Source organism: Lepidochelys kempii, chromosome 9, assembly GCF_965140285.1.
Source record: "Lepidochelys kempii isolate rLepKem1 chromosome 9, rLepKem1.hap1, whole genome shotgun sequence".
Taxonomy (NCBI): domain Eukaryota; kingdom Metazoa; phylum Chordata; order Testudines; family Cheloniidae; genus Lepidochelys; species Lepidochelys kempii.
In genome coordinates this window covers 9646306-9668833 of record NC_136388.1, presented here as the reverse complement: position 1 = coordinate 9668833, position 22528 = coordinate 9646306, and the positions used below count along the sequence as shown (strand labels likewise).

The 22528-nt window shown below is 44.3% G+C and overlaps 1 protein-coding gene across 5 annotated transcripts in view; it reads right to left on the bottom strand.

The window, feature by feature from the left end:
• Window positions 1-2565: 2565 nt before the first annotated feature.
• MCF2L2 (MCF.2 cell line derived transforming sequence-like 2) overlaps window positions 2566-22528 on the bottom strand; it is a 319822-nt gene continuing 299859 nt past the window's right edge. For 3 of the 5 annotated variants that reach the window (XM_073359253.2, XM_073359257.2, XM_073359254.2), the window contains 7 exons: window positions 18420-18509; window positions 16331-16402; window positions 14390-14476; window positions 10875-10993; window positions 8999-9111; window positions 6368-6471; window positions 2566-5381 (listed from right to left, as the gene is read on the bottom strand). In XM_073359253.2, coding sequence (XP_073215354.1) covers window positions 5281-5381; window positions 6368-6471; window positions 8999-9111; window positions 10875-10993; window positions 14390-14476; window positions 16331-16402; window positions 18420-18509 — 686 coding nt within the window. In that variant the 3' untranslated portion in view covers window positions 2566-5280. The remainder of the gene's footprint in view (window positions 5382-6367; window positions 6472-8998; window positions 9112-10874; window positions 10994-14389; window positions 14477-16330; window positions 16403-18419; window positions 18510-22528) is intronic. The other 2 variants (XM_073359256.2, XM_073359259.2) reach the window with 2 other exon arrangements.

Genomic DNA, 22528 nt, shown 5'->3' with positions numbered 1-22528 from the left:
AGGCTGGGCAATACAAAGCTGAAAAGGAGACTGTGGGTGAGAGAAACCATCTTGAACAAAGACTAATTTGGTAGATTAAGTTTTAGACTTTTAGCTGCGTGTTTTCACTTCTGTTTGCTTGTAACCATCTCTACCTTTTATTTCTTTACCTTGGTATCACTGAATCCAGGCTTTTTTGTTAATAAACTTGATTTGCTTTCATTATAAATCATCAGTGCTGGGTCAGATCAGTGCTAAAGTGTGTACTTCTAGTAAGCTGATAGGTTGGCATGTTTTACTGACTCTGTAGAGGCAGCAGACCTAACACTTTGTCTGTGTGGATCCAGTGAGAGGGACTGGTCCCCATAGCAGGAAGATCTGAGGGCTGGAAGGGTACCAAGGTCGGCCTGCAAGGCATAACCAAGTTGGGCAAAGGCAGGGTGAGGCTTGTGGGCTGCTGGCAGGATGCTGGGGTCAGCGCTCTGGACCAAAGCTGCACAACCAGAGGATACCTGTGGTTACCAGTCAGAGAGTGACTTGACTGAACCCCTTACTGGTCTGGGTAAACCCCATAATGGAGTTACACTAGGTGTGAGATGAGAAAATTTTGGCTCATACAGTCTGGGATGTGCTCTGAAATTTTGGCAAAACATATTCCAGGTTTAGTTTGCTTAATAAATTCTGACAGTTTGTGCATTTTACCTCCCTGTCCTTTTGCAGAGTTACCCCATGCAGTTGGCTCAGGCTGTGTAGATAGCTTGCAAAACACACAATTAAAGTCCAAATTATACACTGCAAATACATTGCTTAGGGCCCATTTATAAATGTGTTGGGGAACCCAGCTACAATATGGGTTTGTTCCATGATCTGGTTACAGTCTTAGCTTACATGAGTCTTAACCATGCTGTTGAACCCTAGGTAAAGCCTTGGACTTCTCTAAGTGTTTAACATGATTCAGGGACACGATTAAGGGAGATCTGTAAAGGAAAAATGGTTTCATATCTTTTGTGGCCAAATATGTGATGGTCATAACTAAGGCTAAATTCAACATAAGCATGAATTTTTCAGCTGTGTAGATGGGCCCTTACTAAGCCCCTCTCATTTAAAATGAATGACAAGCTCATTTTTCTCCTTATATTACACAGAAATGCCAACTACACAGAGTGTTTTGTACTACAGTATTTATACTTTTTATAAAGACCAAACAAAGTGTGGTTTTACACAGTTCAGAATGGCCTATTTACAGAAATTCCAGATTCACACACTTGGTGGTTGTGGGTTATAAATTCATACATTCTGTCGTGACTGGGGTGTGGGGGGAAGGGGGGACAGGCAAGTTATCGAGAGAGTTCTGTGCTTTTTCCCTGTCTGATTATCTCTCATCAGTCATAATATACAAATACATCAGCATCAACATGGAAAATATGTAAGCATTATGAACCGTACCAATTCTCAGCTGGGCAGCAGAAATCTTAGTAGCAACTTTCCACTCCAGCTGCTCGTGGAACTACACAATCTGTCTGCTTTAAATACTTCTGATCATCTAACAGCAAATCAGACCCAAAGCACTTTTTTTTTTTTAAAGGAAGCTCCTGACCTTTCTGCCACCCAAGCCTGTTTGAAATCTCAAAGGCTGGCTACTAAAATGGTTAAGCAAGCGGAACACCAACCACACAAATCTCGATTCCCGCAGGCAAGGAAAGCCACCGTTAGAACATGGTTGGGCAACTGTGTGTCAAGACTGTGGGCCCGCATCTCTACTCCATAAAACTAGTGGAGGCTGAGGCCTGGTTATTTTTATAGCATAGACTGGGCCTGAGACCTTGAGAGTGGAAGCCAGGGCTTAATTTGTGCTAGGGCTTGCCAGGGCTGAGCACCTCTAGGCTCAACAGTTCATAGCCCTGGCACCTCTGGGCTTGCCGCATCAGTTATGAATATAAAAAAAAATTGCTTGAGCCCCTAATTGCTTGAGCCCTGGCACCTCTTTCCTTTCAAATTAAGCACTGGTTGAAGCCTGTTAGCAACCACCATTTTTAAACATCCTGGCAGCTACCAAACCTTCTCCAAACAGTGTAAACATGTCATGAGACTGTGATTTAGGGCTCATCTACTCAACAAATTGTGGTCAGCTTAAACTTTGACTCCACATAAAACAAAAGCATTTGAACTTTATTATAAAACCCCAGCAATACAGAACTCAGTCGAAGGTTGATACGACAATGTAAAAACCAGCCGTCTCAGGGTACCCAGCTACAACACAGCAATGGCCAAAATGGATAAAATATGGTCTGAGCTTGTAAAGTGGATGGGACAGGACCAAACAAGAAGCCTTGGGCTCTTGGTAGCAAGGGTCACGGACACAACTAAAACACTGTTGAAGGCTTGCTAGGCAGCAAGAGCATCAAGCATCTAAGCTGTATCTGTGGCCAGCTGCGTTCTAACCAGCCCCCAACCATGACTGAAACCTGAGTGCTGTATCCAATTCACACAGCCACACGGTAGTGAATGATTCTCTCCCTCTTCAGTATGTTCATGGTATCAGCGTGACCTACAGACCTTGGTCAAACCAGGACAAACTTTGTTTGAAAAAAAGTGTCAGAAATGTGCAGAAACTGTTATTAAAAAAAGGTGTGTGGGGGGGGAAGTAGTTAAAATCCAAACTATAATTTTGCAGCTGTTGTTGCCATGGTGCACTGAAGGAAAAGAAAACCTGTCCCCGCACTAGTCCCAGGGTGCCCAAGTAGGACCCAGGCAGGATGTTATGCGAGTGCTCCTTGAACATAAAGGGGTGTATGTGTGGGGGGAGACAGCTATCAAATCTGTTGTTGCTTCACTCACTGCCCAAGAGGGCACAGGTGTCCAGCCTGGGTTCAGGGCCAGGGGTCCCCCCACCTTAGGTGCACCTGCTGGCACCCAGCTGCAGGGCTGAGTGAGGGGAGACTGTAAGCTGACACCTTCTGCACATAACAAAATGTCATCATCCCATTTTACAGATGGGGAAACAGAGGCACTGAGGGGTTAAGGGATTTGGCCCAAGTTAACACTGCAAGAGGCAGAGGCAGGAACAGAACTCAAAGGTTTCCTGATTTCCTGTCCTCTAAAGATAGACCCCACTGGCTCCCACTCCTGGGAGACGGATATTTTATCAACCACAACAATAATGTCAAATCCTAGCCTTTCCTCTAGAGAGATTCCAAAGTGCAATGTTTGGCCTTTCCACAAGTCAACAATAACAGTACAAATAAATCTTAGGTTTGGCAATTTCATTAGTGCAGTACTGCATACGCTACTGATAATAACAAGAATGTCTCAGTGAAGTTATCCTGTGGGGAAGAAAATGACTTCACTCTGAGAAAATTTCATTGTATTGGGGACTGGAGGGACTTGACTTTGCCTTCAAGTCGCTCACATGACTTCTGCAGGAGTTGTGTGTGTTTGTTCCTCAGGGCAATACTGGGCCTGAATGTCATTTAGTGTAAATGAGATCTATCCGCAGGACAACATGGGCCAAATCCTTATTTCAGTGCAACAGCACTGACTTCAGTAAAAGAGGGAAGGCTCTGTCCCACTGAATCATGTTTCCTCTAGACACAAATCAGCAAAATAGAAAGCAGCACAAATCAAAGGAGTTAGGTATTTGGAGGTTGGATGAGCAACTTGGTGTTCTAAGCCAGCATTCATTCTGTTTGGTACCGCAGTCAAACTCATCATTAAACCAATATGCTCTCTAGAGCTCCAATTCAGCAAGGTATAATTAAGCCTGTGCCTTAATTTTATCTTTGCTGGGACTATTCACGTGCTTCAATGCTTTGCTGTATCATGGTAATTGCGCCATCAACCCCCCCAAAACCTCCACGATACAAAGAAAAACACTTGTGTCCCTGCAATGAAACCATAGTTTAAAGCATTATTAATTCATCGTCCTATTTTGCCCATGGTACAATTCATAATGAGTGCTTTGCTTTTGGTTTGGCCTTTTCTCCCTTTTCAGTGCTATGATAGCCTTTAATTTATACGGGGCATCACTAATCATGGTACAGAAAAGGTCTCGTTTAGTCAAAATCAATCACTAACTTTTGAGCTCTCTAGCATAATTTCTTTCAGGCCAGTCTTTTTCTGTTTTCACAGTCCTAGGTCAATATTTACGTTTGCAAAACTTAAGGTACTAGCAGCTTTGTGGGATCTAAAACTCCCATTTTGCATCAAATTGCCGCCACGCAAATGCCATCGGACCTGCTCTGAAAGAGCTAATGATTTCTGTAGGAATTTTACGGATCTCCGTGATATCCTTATGCTGCAGAGATTTGGTACAGTCCTTAATAAAATGTCCTGGAAAGAAGCATATAATGATAACACTTTATCTATTCCTCCGAGCTTCTAAAGCCCACCTGCCCATTTGCAAATGCCGAAGTATAGTCTGATACCATATGGGGATGAACCGTACCTAGTCCAAAGTCCAGCACACAGAGAAAGTGTACAGCATGCAGTCTACTCAAATGTAGAACGTTAAATGGCATTCAACAGAATTATCAGCACCAAATGTGGAGGGATGTGATCCAAAACCCACAGACTGGGGGAAAGAATTTGTTTATACTGCAAAAAGACCTCAAAATGTCACAATAGTTGCCATATATTGGTTCCTGCCTCAGTCTGAATCGCCACCTCTTAGTCAAGTCTCCTCCAAAGATCTTGTAAACAGAAGGCTATTCACTCACTATTGACTGAGAGGAAGCAGTCACACCATCGCTGTGCTAAGCTTCATTGATTCGGGACTTGTATTTCCCCCACCACTACCCTGCAGTTTTCTGTTCCTGTTAATGATCAGTTAGAAATGACTGAACACATCATTTTCTATCCAGTGGAGTTAAGGGAGGCAGCGGAAGGCACAGCAGCAGAGCCAAATGAACAGAAACAATCCAGGACATTCCCATGGTGGAGCAGTAACTGGTGACCATGTTCCTCTGAAGTAACCCAACGTCCAAGCGATGTAGCCACAAGGTGAGTGCATAGTAACTTTTCACTTTGCTGTCGACCTAATTTAGGCCACATCCTATCCAATGATTCAATAAACAATGCGAGAAGCATTTTTTTCTGTTCAATACTGAAGATGATTTTGATGCCGTTTGAATTTTTAATGCTCCTTCAGTTTTCCCGCTCATGCCTTGGACCTAGCAGCTTTCCTGTCAATGTGGTTGGAATGAATTCTGAAGCTCAGAGCTTGTGGGAAAGGTGACTTGATCCAGCATCCATCAAAACAAACAAAGAAGAGAAAGGAGTCCTGAGGAAAACCTGTCCTGCAGTTCAACTCCCAGCCCTCTGTTCTGCTGTTAAGCTTCTGGCCAGCTCACTTTCCTTAATTTCAGTGTCTGCCAGGGCCATGCTGCATGTATCATTGTACACTTCTGAAAAACAAACACACACAGGTTGTCACTACAGGCATATCTCAAGGACTTGTAAGCTACAATATAGAGGTTTGCTATTAATAAGTACACAGCAGTAAAATAAAATTGAAAAAAACCTAATCTCAACCCTCATGCTTCACGGCACTAGCTGATCATCAGGTAGGGTCAGGAAGGAATTCCCTTGAACAACTGGTTAGGTACATCATGTGTTTTTGGTTTTCTTCTGGAGCATCGGTTATAAGTTAGTGTCAGTGGCAGGACATTGGTCTAGGTGGAACACTGATTCATTAGGTTCCAGCTTTAACTACCATGTGTTTCTCTTAAACTGCAGCAAGAAATTCTTGTTAATTTTCAAAAGTGCTTTCCTAAATCTTAGCAAATTGAAAAACAACAACAAAACCATCATTAGCTCTCACCTTCAGATCTCAAGTAAATGGATCATGACAGGTTCTGCTCTCAGTTACATTTTGTTTCCAATGCAAGATGTAACTGAAGGCAGATTTCAGCCTGATATTTATAAAGAGGGGCCAAAATTGTAATGTTAAACCGGATTTTCAGAGGGTGCTCAGATGCAACTCTCTAAATCCAATCCCTGCCCTACGGTTTGGGTTTTGAGTCAGATCCGAAACTGGAAAAGGACTATTTCTAGTTCTGGTTTGACTGAAATCTCACCGGGACAGCCCTTCTTGAAAAAACGTTAGCCCAAGGTGGTGGAAATATTGTGAGAGCACCTGCTCCGCAACAACAGTTCATGAGATTTTGATGTCATCAAATCCAAACCTGAACCATAGCCCTGATCGTGGGTTTGAACCTTGAACTCCAACTGGGACTGAAATGCCACCTCTAGCCCTGCTCCAGTGAGACAGTTAGATTGAAGACATATTGTACTGTCATGTGTATGTTTGATCAGGTGCCAACGTGCCTTTTCATTAACAAAAACGGAAACTCAAAGAGCTTTTAAAACCCCATTAGAAACTCTTTATTACCTGCATTGTTCTTCCTAAGGATACTGTTACTATCGCCTTCTGCTGGCTGTAACACACTGGAAGGAACCCAATCGCTTTTCTCAGAAGCCAGCTTCTTTACTAACCTGGAAATTCAGAGTGAGCAGTCAATGCATTTCCCCACCTCCCTTCCCACTGGTACAGTTCTTCATGAAAATGCACGTTATAGGGGTAACTCCTCAGCTATGGCCAAAGAGCAGCAGGGGTGGGAGGTGTGGATTGCTAGGGTGGCGCTGTAAAGCTCACCTTAGCACTCCCCCAATTCTGGGGCAGCTGTGCACGGGGCCAGCAGCCTGAGGGTGTGACTGTGCTACAGGGTCTCTGAATCTGCTCACTGCAAAGACACACACTGTGTGGCAGGTTTCAGAGTAACAGCCGTGTTAGTCTGTATTCGCAAAAAGACAAGGAGGACTTGTGGCACCTTAGAGCTAACCAATTTATTTGAGCATAAGCTTTCGTAAGCTACAGCTCGCTTCATCGGATGCATACTGTGGAAAATACAAAAGATGTTTTTATACACACAGACCATGAAAAAATGGTTCTCTCCCCTCACCCCACTCTCCTGCTCATAATAGCTTATCTAAAGTGATCACGCTCCTTACAATGTGTATGATAAAGGTGGACCATTTCCAGCACAAATCCAGGTTTTCTCCCCCCCGTCCCCCACCACCCCACTCTCCTGTTGGTAATAGCTTATCTAAAGTGATCACTCTCCTTACAATGTGTATGATAATGAAGGTGGGCCATTTCCAGCGCAAATCCAGGGTTTAATAAGAACGTCTGAGGAACAGTTGCGGGGGTGGGGGGGGAGGAATAGGCAAGGGGAAATAGTGAAGCTCCAGATCTGGCCAATGTTTTTGAGATGGTGGGACAAATTCAGAGGCGTCTCCAGGAGGTGTCTAAGATGAGGTATCTGACAACTTTGTCTTCCCCTTCAGTCTGAATGTGACATTGACTAAGCCCCCCTTGGCTGTATTAACTCAGACTCACACCTGACTCCCAACATGAAACTTACTCCCACCCCATCACCTACACATCACCCCTGACTTTGGCCCCCTGAGTCTGGCTGTAAGGTAGCCTAACGGAGTCTAAATGAGTGTAACTCCCACATTCAAGGACTAGTCAAAGGAGAATGTGGCAGGAAAGGGACCTACTAGAACAGGGCAAGAAGTCAATTATAGGGGGCCACGCTATGACTTACACCATATCCCAGCCTCTTGGCATGCAAGTTACACCCGTTTAGAATTCCCGACAGTCATTCATCCGTACACAGGTAGAAGGAAGTCTTAAGGGCGTCCAAGTCTCAGAGAGCCTAGGGCTCTTTCTACACCGTGCGCTAGGGATGTGATTCCCAGCTTGCATAGATGGTCTCGCGCGAAGCTCGGCACCCCATGTACGTGCCACGTACGTTCAGGCGGGTTGGAACTCAGGGCAGTAGCCTGTGCCATGGCCACACTGCTATTTTTAGTATCCTTGCTTGATGAGAGCTAAGGCGAGTACGTCTGGTGAGCTGGGAATCACGCCCGTAGCTCGCAGTGCAGAGGCAGCCTAAATGACTGCAAGGGAATCTAACTTATCCCGCCTTTGACCAATGGACTTGCACTGATGTAAGTGAGAGCAGGATGCAGCCACTGGTATATTTTCCTCTGTTCCCAAGAGTGCGCCTCACCCCTGCCAGAGGCCCAACTATTTCCCATCCCCTCTGGTTTCATGTCTCTCTCCACCCAAGCCTCATGTCCAGCCACTACTGGCCAAAGGGGACTAGGTGGGACCGGCTAGGGTCACTGCACTTGAGTCACGCAGCATGACTGCGGAGCGATTGGAGGAGCCTCTCCTGTCACACTGCGGTGAATCAGAAAAGTTACTAGTAGATTAGTTTATTAAACTGTGGGGGTATTCGTAGTGACCCCTTTGTTAAAGCTGGGCTCTGATCCATAGAATCCAGAGCCAGAGGGGACCATTGCGATCATCCAGTCTGACCTTCAAACACAGGCCAGAGAACTTCCCCCAAGTAATTCCTAGAGCAGATCTTTTAGAAAAACATCGAACCCTGATTTAAAAATGGCGAGTGATGGAGAACCCACCACAACCCGTGGTAAGTTGTTACAGGGATTAATTACCCTTTCACTCTTGAAGCAGGACTAAAACCCCTCTGTTTCGTACTTTGGTGGTTGAATTTAGACTCCACATCTGACACAGTAACTTTTCAAATACATGTTAACCTCATCCTACCCTCAATACACAGCTGATCCAGAGAGGGGCTGAGCCCAGTGGACAGAAGAAATTCTTGACTTCAAGAGGAGCTGCAGGTGCTAGGCATACAATGGTCCCACTGGTATAAGTGTACAATGGTGCCAATGTATCTCCTTGGTGCAAATGGGTTATGTGCATGTATCACAGAGAGAATATATCCCTTGTGCATAATAACCCATCTTTAGGCCATGTTAGACTCTGCCACAGACCGTACAAGGTGGGGTTCTCTCTATTTTCTATAGGTTTCCTCCTGCTTTGGGTTTCGTTTCTGCAGATGTTTTCAGATCCTTCTAATTAGTTTTTCCACCTCTTACATGTGGTTACAGCTGTCCTAGCTGCAACTTTCTCTTTTGTACTTACCATTGTCCATTTTCTCCTTCCTGTACAAAATGCACTAAATCTCCATTTTCTAGAGTGAGAGACTCTGGAAAACAGGTTTCATAACTTCCTTCTACCCGTAAAAGATTGGACCCCTAAAACCAATGAAACAATACAGCATATAGTTACCATGAAGGGAGGAAACAAAAGAGAGAGACTTTCTGGTTAACATAATGAGCTAGGCTTTGCAGAGATTTATTCTTCTGGGAATGTCGTAGCTTTTTCATTCTTTTATTTTTGGTCAGCGCGTGAGGTTAGTGATATTCAGGTATCAGTGCAGGACTCACCTGCCTATTCAAACTCCGCAATTTATAAATCAGCCATCATTCTGACAGTGGGTTTCTGTTTGATTTTATGGAGTCATCAGTTTGGGTGATCCAGATGTGTTTGAATTTACTTATTTTTAAAGGGAATGTGAAGTTCCCAGATGCTACAGAAAGAGGCGCTGTAGAAGAGCCCAAACGAATGAATGAACTTGTACTGCAGTTAAGGGCTTCTTTCTCCATTCCTGTGTTTGCTTCTGCTCTCAGTGACGCTGGTGTATATCAGGAGTAAGGCCCATTGACGTCAGTGGACCAGTACAAAGATGGTATAAGTAAAAATGGAATCAGCACCCCTCACCCCTTTATTTATGGGGTTTATAGCGGGGCTGTGATGATTCATAGAATCATAGAAGTTTAGGGTTGGAAGATATCTTAGGGGGTCATCTAGTCCCACCCCCTGCTCAAAGCAGGACCTATCCCCAACTAAATCATCCCAGCCAGGGCTTTGTCAAGCTGGGCCTTAAAAGCCTCTAAAGATGGAGATTTCACCACCTCCCTAGGGAACCCATTCCAGTGCTTCACCACCCTCCTAATAAAACAGTTTTTTCCTAATATCCAACCTAGACCTCCCCCACTGCAACTTGAGACCATTACTCCTTGTGCTGTCATCTGGTATCACTGAAAATAGCCTAACTCCATCTTCTTTGGAACCCCCATTCAGGTAGTAGAAGGTTGCTATCAAATCCCCCCTCACTCTTCTCTTCTGCAGACTAAATAAGCCCAGTTCCCTCAGCCTCTCCTCATAAGTCATATGCCCCAGCCCCCTGATCATTTTCGTTGCCCGCTGCTGGACTCTCTCTAATTTGTCCACATCGTTTCTGTAGTGGGGGGACCCAAAACTGGATGCAATACCAGTGCTGCCTATAGGATGAGACTGACAATATCTGAGCTTGGGTGTAATATTAATGACAACATATTGTTCCAGTCATTGGGATGATTTCTCACTTTGGAGAAAAGCAAAATAACGGTTGGTTTTAGACCCTTCTGAGTTTTGGGAACCAAAAAAAGGTGTAGGGGTGAGGGGAAGGGACTATGCTATTTCCCCCTGTTTCTGTATCTAATATATTTAAACATAATTTAAATCAGGAGGTTAAAAGTGAGTGAGACTTTCTGTGATTCTGGCTGGCAAAACAACCTAGGGAAGAATTCAGTGCATCCCAAAGCAATGCCTGGGCATGTCAGTATGTTTACAGAGCTCTGGTGCTACCAGTACTGTGAAACATTAGAAGTGCCGGCTGGATGGGCATTCTGGGCACTGCTAAATCTTATACCTACATACAGTAGCCTAGCCTTAGATCTTACGGTTCTTGAAAACCTAAGATGGTCTAAAACCAACACCAGGAATGTGTGAACTGCCCTGAACTTCAGGGAAATCTGCACCCCGTTCCAGTTCTGAACTTTTGCCCCCATCCTAGAACCAAATCAAGCCCCCTAATTAAAACACCCCATAACTTCGGAAATGCATGGATCCAAACGCTGCAGTTTATGCCCATTCCATGCTAGGCTTACAATGTGATGGGAGTGAAAAGAATTACATTGTTAGGATTGGCCTCTTCCTCCATGTCAGAAGAGTTGGAGAGTTCATCCGTGCTGGATGGGATGGCTTCGAAATCCTCAAAGGTGTCTAGCGAGGGCATCTGCCTGCTGGGCCAACCTTTGCAAAGGAAATGAAACAACAGGATTTAACTACAGGGCATTTGCTCTTAGAGGACCTAAACATTTAAATAGACAGTTCATAGATTCCCTCCCCCCGCCCCTGCTATATTACATATGTATTTCACATTGCTAAATATCTTCAGTTTAAGAATCACAGAATGTAGGAGACAAGGAGCAGCGAATTATGGCAAATGGTGACTTTGCAAAGCCACTGTGGGTTTTTCAGTAGCCTTTCAGGTGGGCTGGGTCTGTTTCAGTTTTCAAGCTTCTAGCTCACCTCCCTGTATGTCTAGTATTTGAGGCCAAAGGCTTTTGAATAACAGTTCACCCAACCCCAGCCTTCAGCTGATCTTATGCCCAAACAGCTTCCAAAAACTGGCACGTATGCCAAAGGCAGAAGTTGTGAGGGAGGGGAAGGAGTTAGAACAATAGGGGGAACAGGTCTTTTGACACAGCACTGATACAGAGTTCAGGAGTCAAGAAGAGATGGTCTGATTTACATGCCTAATGTGAATAAATCTTTTTGACCGATCAGGGTAGTGGATATCTGATATCAGACAAAATCAACTGGTTCCTCTTGCTGTTATACATGGCAGTAAATAAACTGTAATGTCATAGGAGAGAGAAATATGTAACAGCAACAAATCATGGTGCACACAGCCACTTGGAACCTCACAGCTTTGGTGAGGATTGGACTCAGCTCTTCCTGTGCAAGCCCTAATTGTTCAGGTTGTGATGCAGCAGGGAGTGGGGAGTGTTGACCTGGGAATGTTGCAGGGGAGGTTTTCTGGGACTGTCTGCATTGGGGATGGGAGACTTTGCTTGAGGGAAGATACCTGAGCATGTAACATGAGAGCCCAGGAGGGGGGTTGGGGTCAGGTGACACCTTCTGCCCGGGGAAACTGGACAAAGGCTGGAGCAGGAACCAGTGGGAGGCAGGTGAGACAGCTGGAGGCGGTTTCAGTTTGGAGCTGGCTGCGGAAATGGAGGGAGCCCCAGGGCTGGGATATAAGCTCCCTTACCCCTTACCCCCCCCCCCGAAGGACTTGACTGAGGGGTCCTGGTTGTATCTACAAGCTCTGGTTGGGACTGTGTTCCTATCGTCCAATAAACCTTCCGTTTTACTGGCTGGCTGAGCGTCACAGTGAATCGCAGGAAGTGGGGATGCAGGGCCCTGACTCCCCTACACTCCGTGACACAGGTAAAGGAGAATCTCTATTAGCAATACAGAGCCTGTGACACACAGCTGAGCCATTCTAATGCCTTCCGGCGCAACCCTCACAAATGGCAAGATGTTGCACCAGAAAAGTGAGCACTAATGTGGAACGCTCCAGCACTCTGCAATTTTTTTTTTATTAATAAAAAAGGTGACTTGCTTTTCATTGCAAACTGTGGTGCAAAGGGAGAGAAGCTGCCACACAGAAGCACAATGCCTGGGTTTATACGTATCAAAGAAAAACGGCCAGCGTTCAGGCTAACATTCATGAGACTTACAGTAGGACCAAGTGAACAGATTCGCTGCCTCTCCCTCCCCCCCCACCTCAGCTTTTGCCCAAAACTTGAACCTGAACTGAATGACTCTTCCTTGAAACAGTTTCACCTTTCTCTCTGCTATTCATCTGCATGCACCCATGGAAGCAGAAGTGACCTGATCCTGTCAGATGGGATTCTCTTGGGCTCCCTCCAACACTGTCACAGCAAGAAATACCAGGGATCTAATGTGAGAGGCAGATTTCCAGCCCAGACACAACCGTCTCGTCTTAGTGCCATCGGACACGCAACGGGGTGTCAAGGTGCCGTGTTATTTTATATCCCAAGAGGAATCCACCTTCCCTCCCTGAGGAAGCTCTTGGGATGTACATGCTGGAGTGGCAAATCTGCTACTCTGGGACAGGGTGTAATGTGCCCCCTGCTTGGCCAACTCTGAGGGCTGGTGCAGAGCAGTGGGCGGGGCCACGGACACCCCCTTTCAGACAGGTGTGGAGTATGTGCTTATTAAGAAGAAGCAGGGACACGACTCTTCACAAGGGCACTGGGCAGCCTCTGAATAGGTGCATGCTGGGGGAGAGGTGGAAGAACCCACGCAGGGGCGCAGCAGACATTTCCTTCATCTTACTAGATCCAAGAAGTGCAGATAGCTTGGATACGGATTCAAACTTTTTACAGCTTGCTCCTGTTGAACACAAATTAGTCCCATGGCAAAGACAAGATGCAAAGTCAGATGCTCTCACAATATACTTATGCACGACCCAGCCATGTATGCACACTCTAGAGCAAAGGTTGGTTTAAAACAATACAAACCCAGAACCACATTTTTTTTATTTATATGTTACTGAAAAAAATCCCCTTTCCCCCAAAATAGGTGGCAAATGGGGGGAGGAGGGAAAGGCGAAAGGAAGGTAAAGGAATGGGAGGGAACACCAGAGCGATATCTCAATTTCCATCTGTTAGAGATTAATCAAAGCGTCCTTAAAAGTTAGACCAAATCTTTTCACATTTGTCTGAAGTCCCTCTTCTTCCAGATGTTACTGGCTCTTTAGCTGCCAGGTCAGCCAAGGCGCTGTGCCAAGCTTCTAACCCTGGAGATAGTCTGTTCTTCCATCATTCTGAGCAATAACCACAGTTTGGCTAGAAGCACTGCTCTGGAGAGCCAAGCTTAGAGAGATATTTTAAAATGGGGAGTGGTCCGACTTAGAACAATTCAGGAAGGTACATCAGAGGTCTTGCTGACATGGGAAAGTTTTACTAGTTATTCCGATATAGTTACACCAATATAACCCCCAGGTGGATACTCTTCTTCCAATATAATAGTGGCTTTTTGGGTTTAGCTTAAACCCCTTCCTGAGCTAAATAAACTAAACTGTTGATTTAAATTCACACATTTAGATTATAGCAAAAAACCCACAACATTCCTGGGCAGACTAGTGGTGATCTCATGCCATTGTCATTCACAGCCAAGAGTCAAGATGTTCACTGTAATACTTAACGGCTTCCCAGCAATAAAGATTCCTACAACAACTCCATCACCTGGTCCATCCTTTTCTCTGCTAATTTTCATTGCAATGACAGGATTTCAGAGACGGCCCATGTTCAGTACGTTTTCATACGCTGCAGAGATGCTATAAAATAACACAGGCCAGATTCTGAACTTACCAGAGTTAATTAAAAATAGTTATTCTGAATCCACTAAATAAAATCAGAGTCCGGTCCATTATTTCTACATTCTGCAGTGACCTAGGCTTATGGTTACATTTCTTTCAAAGGAAATAATGTTTCCTTTAAAAAAAATGGAGAGAAAATAATGAGGACTTTGCTTAAGGTAAAGACTGTTTAACATCGTCATAAATATCCTCAGATTTACATGAAGCACTGTGAACATTTTAATTCTGTTTACCTGTCTGTGAAGCAGATCTAGGAACTGGTCTTGTGATGGAACTGGCATTACATTTAGTCTGGGCTAAGATGGTTTTCTCAAAAGCATCTGTGACAGGAAGTAGAAGTTTGTCACTTACTGAGATTCTTCTTAAAAGTGAATAACTGAACATGGACCCACTACCAAATGTATTCCTTTACTGCCGAAAAAAAAGCACGTTTGATCTCTTGAACACAAACACTGCTGCAATCACATCGGCATTCCACTAAAACACAGATGCAATGTGAGATGTGCAGAGAGCAAACAGAACAAACCAAAGAGAAATGCGGATGTCATTTATTGACTGAAAAATAATTGTCAGGTGAATGGTGCAGTATTCCATTCCTCCAAAGTTTCCTTATTTTCCCCCGTAACATACTGTCCTTGCAGCATTTGCAATACTTCTGTAGCTCCTTGAGTTTGTTTTGGGTGGTTTTCAATGACCATGCAAATGACGACTAATAAAAACCATAAATTGTTCCTCCTGACCAAGAATGAATGAATAATTCCTAATCAATGCAAATTGGTTGGGGAGGTTTAGGGTTTTTCACAGCAAAATCAATCCCTTAATGTTACCAATTGTATCTCACTTGGATTTTTGGAAGCAGCAGCATCCACAAGTAAAGATGTGACAATGGTCATGGTTTCGTGTTAAGAGAGACGGGGTATGCTACTCAGTAGGGGATCAGGATGATCCTGCACTCAGGAGCTGGAGTCACCAGGGAGAAGAAAACTGAACAACCCCCTTTTCATCTGTGCCCTGAACCACAGCCCCCTGACTGTACGCAGGACTGTTTCCTTCATCCTCTGAAGTCCAGCTTCCTCTGCTGGGGTTCATAAGGCAGCTGGCCCCGAATATCGGATTGGTTCCATCACTGACGAGCCACTCACCCCTTGCCTACACAGATTTCTGCAAAGCAGCACAGATGAAGGAAGCGTTTTGCAGTTTACCTCTCCTTGGATAGCCCTGGCTCATGAGTCCTCCCTATACCCTGACTCTATGACCTAGCTTTGTCACAGCCAGCCATTGACCATTAAAAGGGGACACTGTGCCATGCAAGCATGTGCTGTTCCAAGTACATGGTGGCGAATCCCACCCTGAATTGTGAACTGGTTAGCATCCTTTGTTCAATTCAGATCTGTCTCTCCCCAGTGGAAGAATATGCTGCAGGTAAAAGTCTTAAACTCTGCTTGAATGAAATGAAACACTGCACCTTTAATGGACAAAAATGCCTGTGTCTAGCCTTCTCTCTATGCAGCATACATAAACCCCCTGCTACCATTACAAGTGTGATGTCTGGGGAGAGTGGAAAGGGACAGGGATGGCCAAACTAGAATTTGCAGGTCAAATGCAGCATAGGGATTATCGAATGCTGTCAGTGCCGCTCTCCTCTTCAATGTGACGGTGCAGCTCAGTGAGACTTTTTATTAAAACTAAGGCAGAATGTCATTGACCCTACTTAATGCCAATTAAGTGCCATTCCCTTGATACGGTGTCAGAAGGGTTCCCATCTGGGCAGCACTGCAGTTAATTTCTCCTACTTTGGATCGATGAGATGACGAAGGACCCAAATGGGATCCAGTTTCTGCTTCTGAATAACTCTCAGCCCCCACCAAGTCAGCGGGCTCTGACCCTTATAGAGAAAGAAAACAGCCACAAAATCCAGATTTGGCACTGGGTCCAGATTCTGGAACTTCACTGCCTTCCCAAAGGGAGTTTGGACCTGGGGCTTTGATTCAGGCCCATCCCTAAATGAGATTCTTTAAACATAGCTCAACTAATGAGGTGACAAGCATAAACTGAGACACTAAACTCATAAATCATTGTGGATTTTAATGTAATCTACCACCAGTGATGAAGAGATATGGATGGTATCAATGAACTATGGAGAAGAATTACATGCACGATGCCAATACTTGTACCTTCAAACCCCAGGGGAGTTGGATCACTCTTTATTTCATGTCTCTTGACTTTAACTGCAGAACCCAGGGGACCTGTGTGAAGTTTGCAGATGCACAAGATTATAAATGTAGTTAGAAGTACAACTTTTTTCCCCATTATCTGTTTGTGAGAAACATGATCTGGAATTACTGGAACTGACCAGTGTAAAGAGCATAGGATAATGCATTTACTAAACAAAACAAACAAAATCCAAAAAAACCAAAACAACCCACTAAGCAATTCTGGAAAAGGGGAAGAAAAACACTTTTGTGATATGCACTAAGAAAAAACCCCCTCTTGCAACTTTGATCATTTACAGTTTAAGTAAAATTGAGAAAAAGTAACTGGCCCCAACTTTTATGGACTTTCATCTCCCGTTTGTCCAGCAGGTGGCACTAGGCCATTCAAATGTCTCAGGGAAGACACAGCTTTGAGAACCACCTCAGCAGGGCTCTGCCTTGGATCAGTGAATGTACCTGAGGCATACTCTTGAACAAGAGAGGATGCCATTGTATTCTGGGTTGCAGGGTGCCCCTTGCAAGTTGATTTACTGATAGTCATCCCGTGCCCTGCTTCACATCCCCAAGGTGAGATGATGTGATGGGGTTAGTCTGTTACCAGGGAGGATAAGAGAACAATGGCAAGTAGTGGCCCTTGAATGAGCAAATGAGAATCTTGACTGGCTCTGTACTTGGGTAAGGGCAAGGCAAAGTTTATGCTTTGGGCATGTCACCCAAAATCTTTCCTTAAAGTACCTGACAGCAATAAAATATGTAATTGAAAATCATTGACTCTGCCTTGCATCTCTTAAAATCATTCATAATCAGGTTTCATTTCTCACCTTCCGGCCAAGAAACCTGCCCACCAATCTTGTTTTGATTAAAATCTCCATTATGATTTTTGGATTGGAAACTCTCACAATGCAATTGATATTTCATTATAATTTATACACATTTTCTTCAATAAGCCAGTCCACAAAACAATGCCAGGGATATGATGTTCCCTCTCTGCTCCTCTGTGCAGCTATGGCTTCCCATTTCCTCTCTTACCTAGTCACACTGTATATCACACCAGCCTACCCACAGCTAAAATGGCAATCAGGCATCTCTCTCCGGAGCCACAGTCCAAATGAGGATAACAGATGAAAAGCTCTTTCTCCACACCATGTCCATTACATCCAGAGCATCACTAACACAGGTTTCAGGAGCGCATCATCTCTTTGCTCAGGCAATGGCTTAGCTCATATTCTTCAATGCAACTCAAAGCCAACTGTGCTAAGAATAAGGGGCTTGATCCCATGTAGAGCTAAGCAAGTAAATTTTACTTGCTTAGCTCTAAATTTTACTAAATGAATTTAGCTACTTTTTCTGTTTGTGAATTGCCCGCAAACAGCTTAAAGTTTGCTCCAGTTTCTTCGTTAGCTCTGAGTACTTTCTGCAAATAGCTCTTGGCCTATAAATTGTTCTGGAGTGCTGTGTTGTGAAGACTGCCTGACGAATGCACACACAGATCTCATGGTGATATGCTTCAGTTTCCTCACTGTTGGATGAACATGACTCTTACAATCATGTGTCTTGTGCAAACCCTTGCATTTGTGAGCTCAGAACTGACCACTTCCATTCATATTTTCTATTATCCAAGTCTGCTGTTTCTATGAACATTCCTGCCAGGGAATGTGTCCGATAGACTAGTCACAGGAAGAAAACGCAAAACGGGTGCAGACTCAGGCAAAGCAAATTCAATTTCTGTGAATATTGGTGGGACTTGTTTGAGGTATATTCATCCAGATAGACCATGAAGTCGACAACAAAACTCCCATTGATTTCAATGGAAAGGGGATCAGGTTCCATATGCATGTAAATGTTTCAGATACATAGGCCCAGCTGGGCCTCTCTCTCTCTCTGCAGATGACATTCTGGCCCTGATCACTCTCCCTCTGCAGCCCTCTGCATATATCAGACTTGAGCCTGATGTACAGACTTATCCCTTAAACATAAGTGTTTGGCAGTAGATGTATCACAGTCAGCGTGAAGGGGAACCAAGCTCGCCTAGCAGGCAGTATGACAGTACCTTTGGTCAGAGCAGAAGTGGTGACCGTGGTGCTGATGGAGGAGGCTAGGGAAAAGCGACGGGTAACTTCTCTCTCTTTAGATTCTGGATCTGGGAGAACAGAGAGATGCAGGGCAAGGCAGGGTTAGAGGTTAGTAAGCAGAGGAGGTTATACAGGTCCAAAGCAAAGCAGCAGCTGAAAAAGGGTAAGAAGGTCAGTTGCCAAGAAATGTACAATCTCGTAAGTGACATGCATAGAAAAATATATTTTAAAAACATTTACCGTTACACCACCCTTAAGGTATTGCAGGGGGGAACCAGCACCAATTAATATCTTAGCACCAAACTAGGGTGAGTACAATTGCAAACCACACAGAGATGAACAGGACAGTTAAAATGGCACAGTTTAATAGATGGGTTATGTGGATTTTTAGAAGAAAAATATTGGAACTGTTCTGCGATGACTGGTTTACTGGTGGCTGAAAAACACTGACAAATAAACACTTCTGGACTAGGGCCCAGGTTCGGTAAGGTATTTAGGGACTCATTGATACTCAGCGGGTGTAAATCAGCATGACTCCACTGAAGGCCAGGAAGTTTCATTGATTTACATCAGCTCAGGATCTGGAGCCCTGGATCTTTTCTTTCAAGGAGCCAAATTCAGTTCTAGAGAGAGGACACAACTTGCACAGATTTCGATGTGAGCTGTCTCCACCTCCTCCAGCTGACTTTGTCTTAAAGTATTTTGTAAAAGAGACCCGTGGACTAATTAACTGCCAGCTCCAGAAGGCAGGTGGCATTGCTAAACGTATTGAAAACCCGCAAACACTTGTTAAAGGCTTGATCCTGCGAACAAGTAGGCCTGGGAGTAACTCCGATGACACTGACTTCAATGGGACCACACTATGAGAAAATTTGCTCACTTCTGTGTGGTTCTGGATTGGGTCCTTGGGCCCTGATCCTCCAAACACGCAAGCACACAAGTAACTTGACTCAGATGAGTAGTCTCATAGATATCAATGGGACACAACCCATATGAGTAAAGCAAAACATGTGCGTAAAATCTTGATTCAGCAAAACATTAAAGGCATGTGATTTACTTTAATGGCACATGGCCTCAATGGGACTTAGCATTCGAACAGGGCTAAAATGTTCTGTTGGAACTTTTTTCCATGAGAGGTTTTGTGAAAAAAAATCTATTTTCATCCAAAACCTGAATACGTGCTATTTTCAGATGTTTGTCAAAACCCCCAAAACACTCAAAGAAAAATGTAAATGAAAACAAAACTGTTTTATTTGCACTGAAATTTTCCATAGATTCTAAGGCAGGATCATGGCCTAAGTGTTCGCAGGATTGCAATTGTATTACAGAGACCTTTTTGTTCCAGGATTCAGCAACTGAGAAAATCGGTCCCCCAGATCTTCTGAGGATCAAAAGGGAAGGAATCCCTGGCTTTTCTGTTGCTATCCTACTCCTAGGACTAGAAGAACACTGGGGTGCAGTACACTTTATGGTGGTTTCCGACTTACAATGTTCTGAATATCTCAGTGTGCTCTACAGAACTACGGTACTGTAGAGATTTAGTAGTGATCTAAAAAAAAAAATCTTTCACTTTCCTTTCTTTTTGTATTTCCCCATTTCAGTGTCCAGACACTAGAGGTTTTTCTGTGCCCTCATTTCTATTTGACAAACCTCACTTCTCACTGAGTCTTTCCCCTGGGACAGAAATTAGCATGGCTGGCGTAACAACTACAGCTTCTGTAGCACCTTTTCATGCCAAAACATCTTATGAGGGACACTAGCACAATCATAGAATCACAGAATATCAGGGTTGGAAGGGACCTCAGGAGGTCATCTAGTCCAACCCCTTGCTCAGAGCAGAACCAATCCCCAACTAAATCATCCCAGCCAGGGCTTTGTCAAGCCTGACCTTAAAAACTTCTAAGGAAGGAGATTCCACCACCTCCCTAGGTAACGCATTCCAGTGCTTCACCACCCTCCTAGCGAAAAAGTTTTTCCTAATATCCAACCTAAACCTCCCCCACTGCAACTTGAGACCATTACTCCTTGTTCTGCTATCTGCTACCACTGAGAACTGTCTAGATCCATCCTCTTTGGAACCCACTTTCAGGTAGTTGAAAGCAGCTAACAAATCCCCCCTCATTCTTCTCTTCTGCAGACTAAACAATCCCAGTTCCCTCAGCCTTTCCTCATAAGTCATGTGTTCCAGTCCCCTAATCATTTTTGTTGCCCTCCGCTGGACACTTTCCAATTTTCCCACATCCTTCTTGTAGTGTGGGGCCCAAAACTGGACACAGTACTCCAGACGAGGCCTCACCAATGTCGAATAGAGGGGAATGATCACGTCCCTCGATCTGCTGGCAACGCCCCTACTTATACAGCTCAAAATGCTGTTAGCCTTCTTGGCAACAAGGGCACACTGTTGACTCATATCCAGCTTCTCGTCCACTGTCACCCCTAGGTCCTTTTCTGCAGAACTGCTGTCTAGCCATTCGGTCCCTAGTCTGTAGCGGTGCATGGGATTCTTCCGTCCTAAGTGCAGGACTCTGCACTTGTCCTTGTTAAACCTCATCAGATTTCTTTTGGCCCAATCCTCTAATTTGTCTAGGTCCCTCTATATCCTATCCCTACCCTCCAGCGTATCTACCACTCCTCCCAGTTTAGTGTCATCTGCAAATTTGCTGAGGGTGCAATCCACACCATCCTCCAGATCATTAATGAAGATATTGAACAAAACCGGCCCCAGGACTGACCCTTGGGGCACTCCACTTGATACCGGCTGCCAACAATGGAGGACATCCTAGCTGTTCAGTAAAAAGCTTAATGCAGCCTTAACTACTGTGGTGTTGCTACTGATGCCTCCGTAACATGATTGGAAAGTTTACGCTTCTGAGATTATTATATGAATTTACTTGTAAAAGCACAAACACACTGTTCTGTGTCGGGGCATACACCTTTCTACACCCACTTATAATCCTGAAGAAACACAACAGGCCAAATTCTGCTGTCAGTTGCAACACATAATTATAATTGAATTACTCCAGATTTATGCTGCTGTAACTGAGAACAGAATTTGGCCCAGTATTTAGCGTGGCCAGATGCAATTAAAATTCCACTTTCCATTCATGGTCTTAGATCTTCTTTAGTATTTCCTTTTTTCAGGATACTGATGGTGACTTTTTTTCTCATCCAGACTCCAGCACCCCTGCAGATACATGCTAGATGCCTTTAAAAGATCATGGAGATGATTGACTTCAGGGGCAGTTCTGAGGGTGGCAGGAAAGCAGAACTGGGACCTAGAGAGGTCAATGCCAAGATACCTACTTGCTTTTAAATAGGACTTTTTCCTTCCATGAGCTATGCAACCTGGCGAGAGTTGTTCAGAAAAGGTGTCTGCACAGTAGCCACACTGCTTGTATTGCCCAGGTCAAATCCATTGAGCAACCCCAGTATAGCCTTGTCACTGTTATTGGATTATACCCCCTCTTCTAATGTGTACTGTATCTTGATGAGTCATTCTTTATAGTACTAGCAGGAGCAAAAAAAACCCCATCACTAAACAGCGAAATGACAGTGTCCTGCAGGATATTGCATATTGCAGTTACTACCATGGGCTTCGTCCATGCCAAGAGAGGATCAAATCTCGCTCCCCTGAGCGCACAGAACAGAACAACAAACTGAAATCAATAAACACATGCATGATGTAGCATGTTTTAGATGTGTCAAAAGAATCATGAGTCAGAACCAGATCCTGCAAGTCAACGATTTAGGGTGCTTAGCATTTAAAAAGAGTGGACCCTAAATCAACAATAGCTTGAGTAATGCCCATGCTCCACAGGGATAGCACCGTAAGTATTTCAGTATTCTCCTTTGCCCGGAAAGAGAATAGAAGGAGAAGACAGATCCCACAAGGACTGAGATGATTGCAGACAGAAGAGGGAAAAAGGCCCAAACCAAAACCAAGGGTTCAAAAAGCCCCAAACTGAATTGCAGTCTGAACCTGAATCTGATTTTGACTTTTTCAAATGTTTCTGTAATTGACCAAACCAAATCTGAAAACTGCCATCCCCTGGAGTCAAAATCCAGAACTGGATTTTGCAGCTTAGAC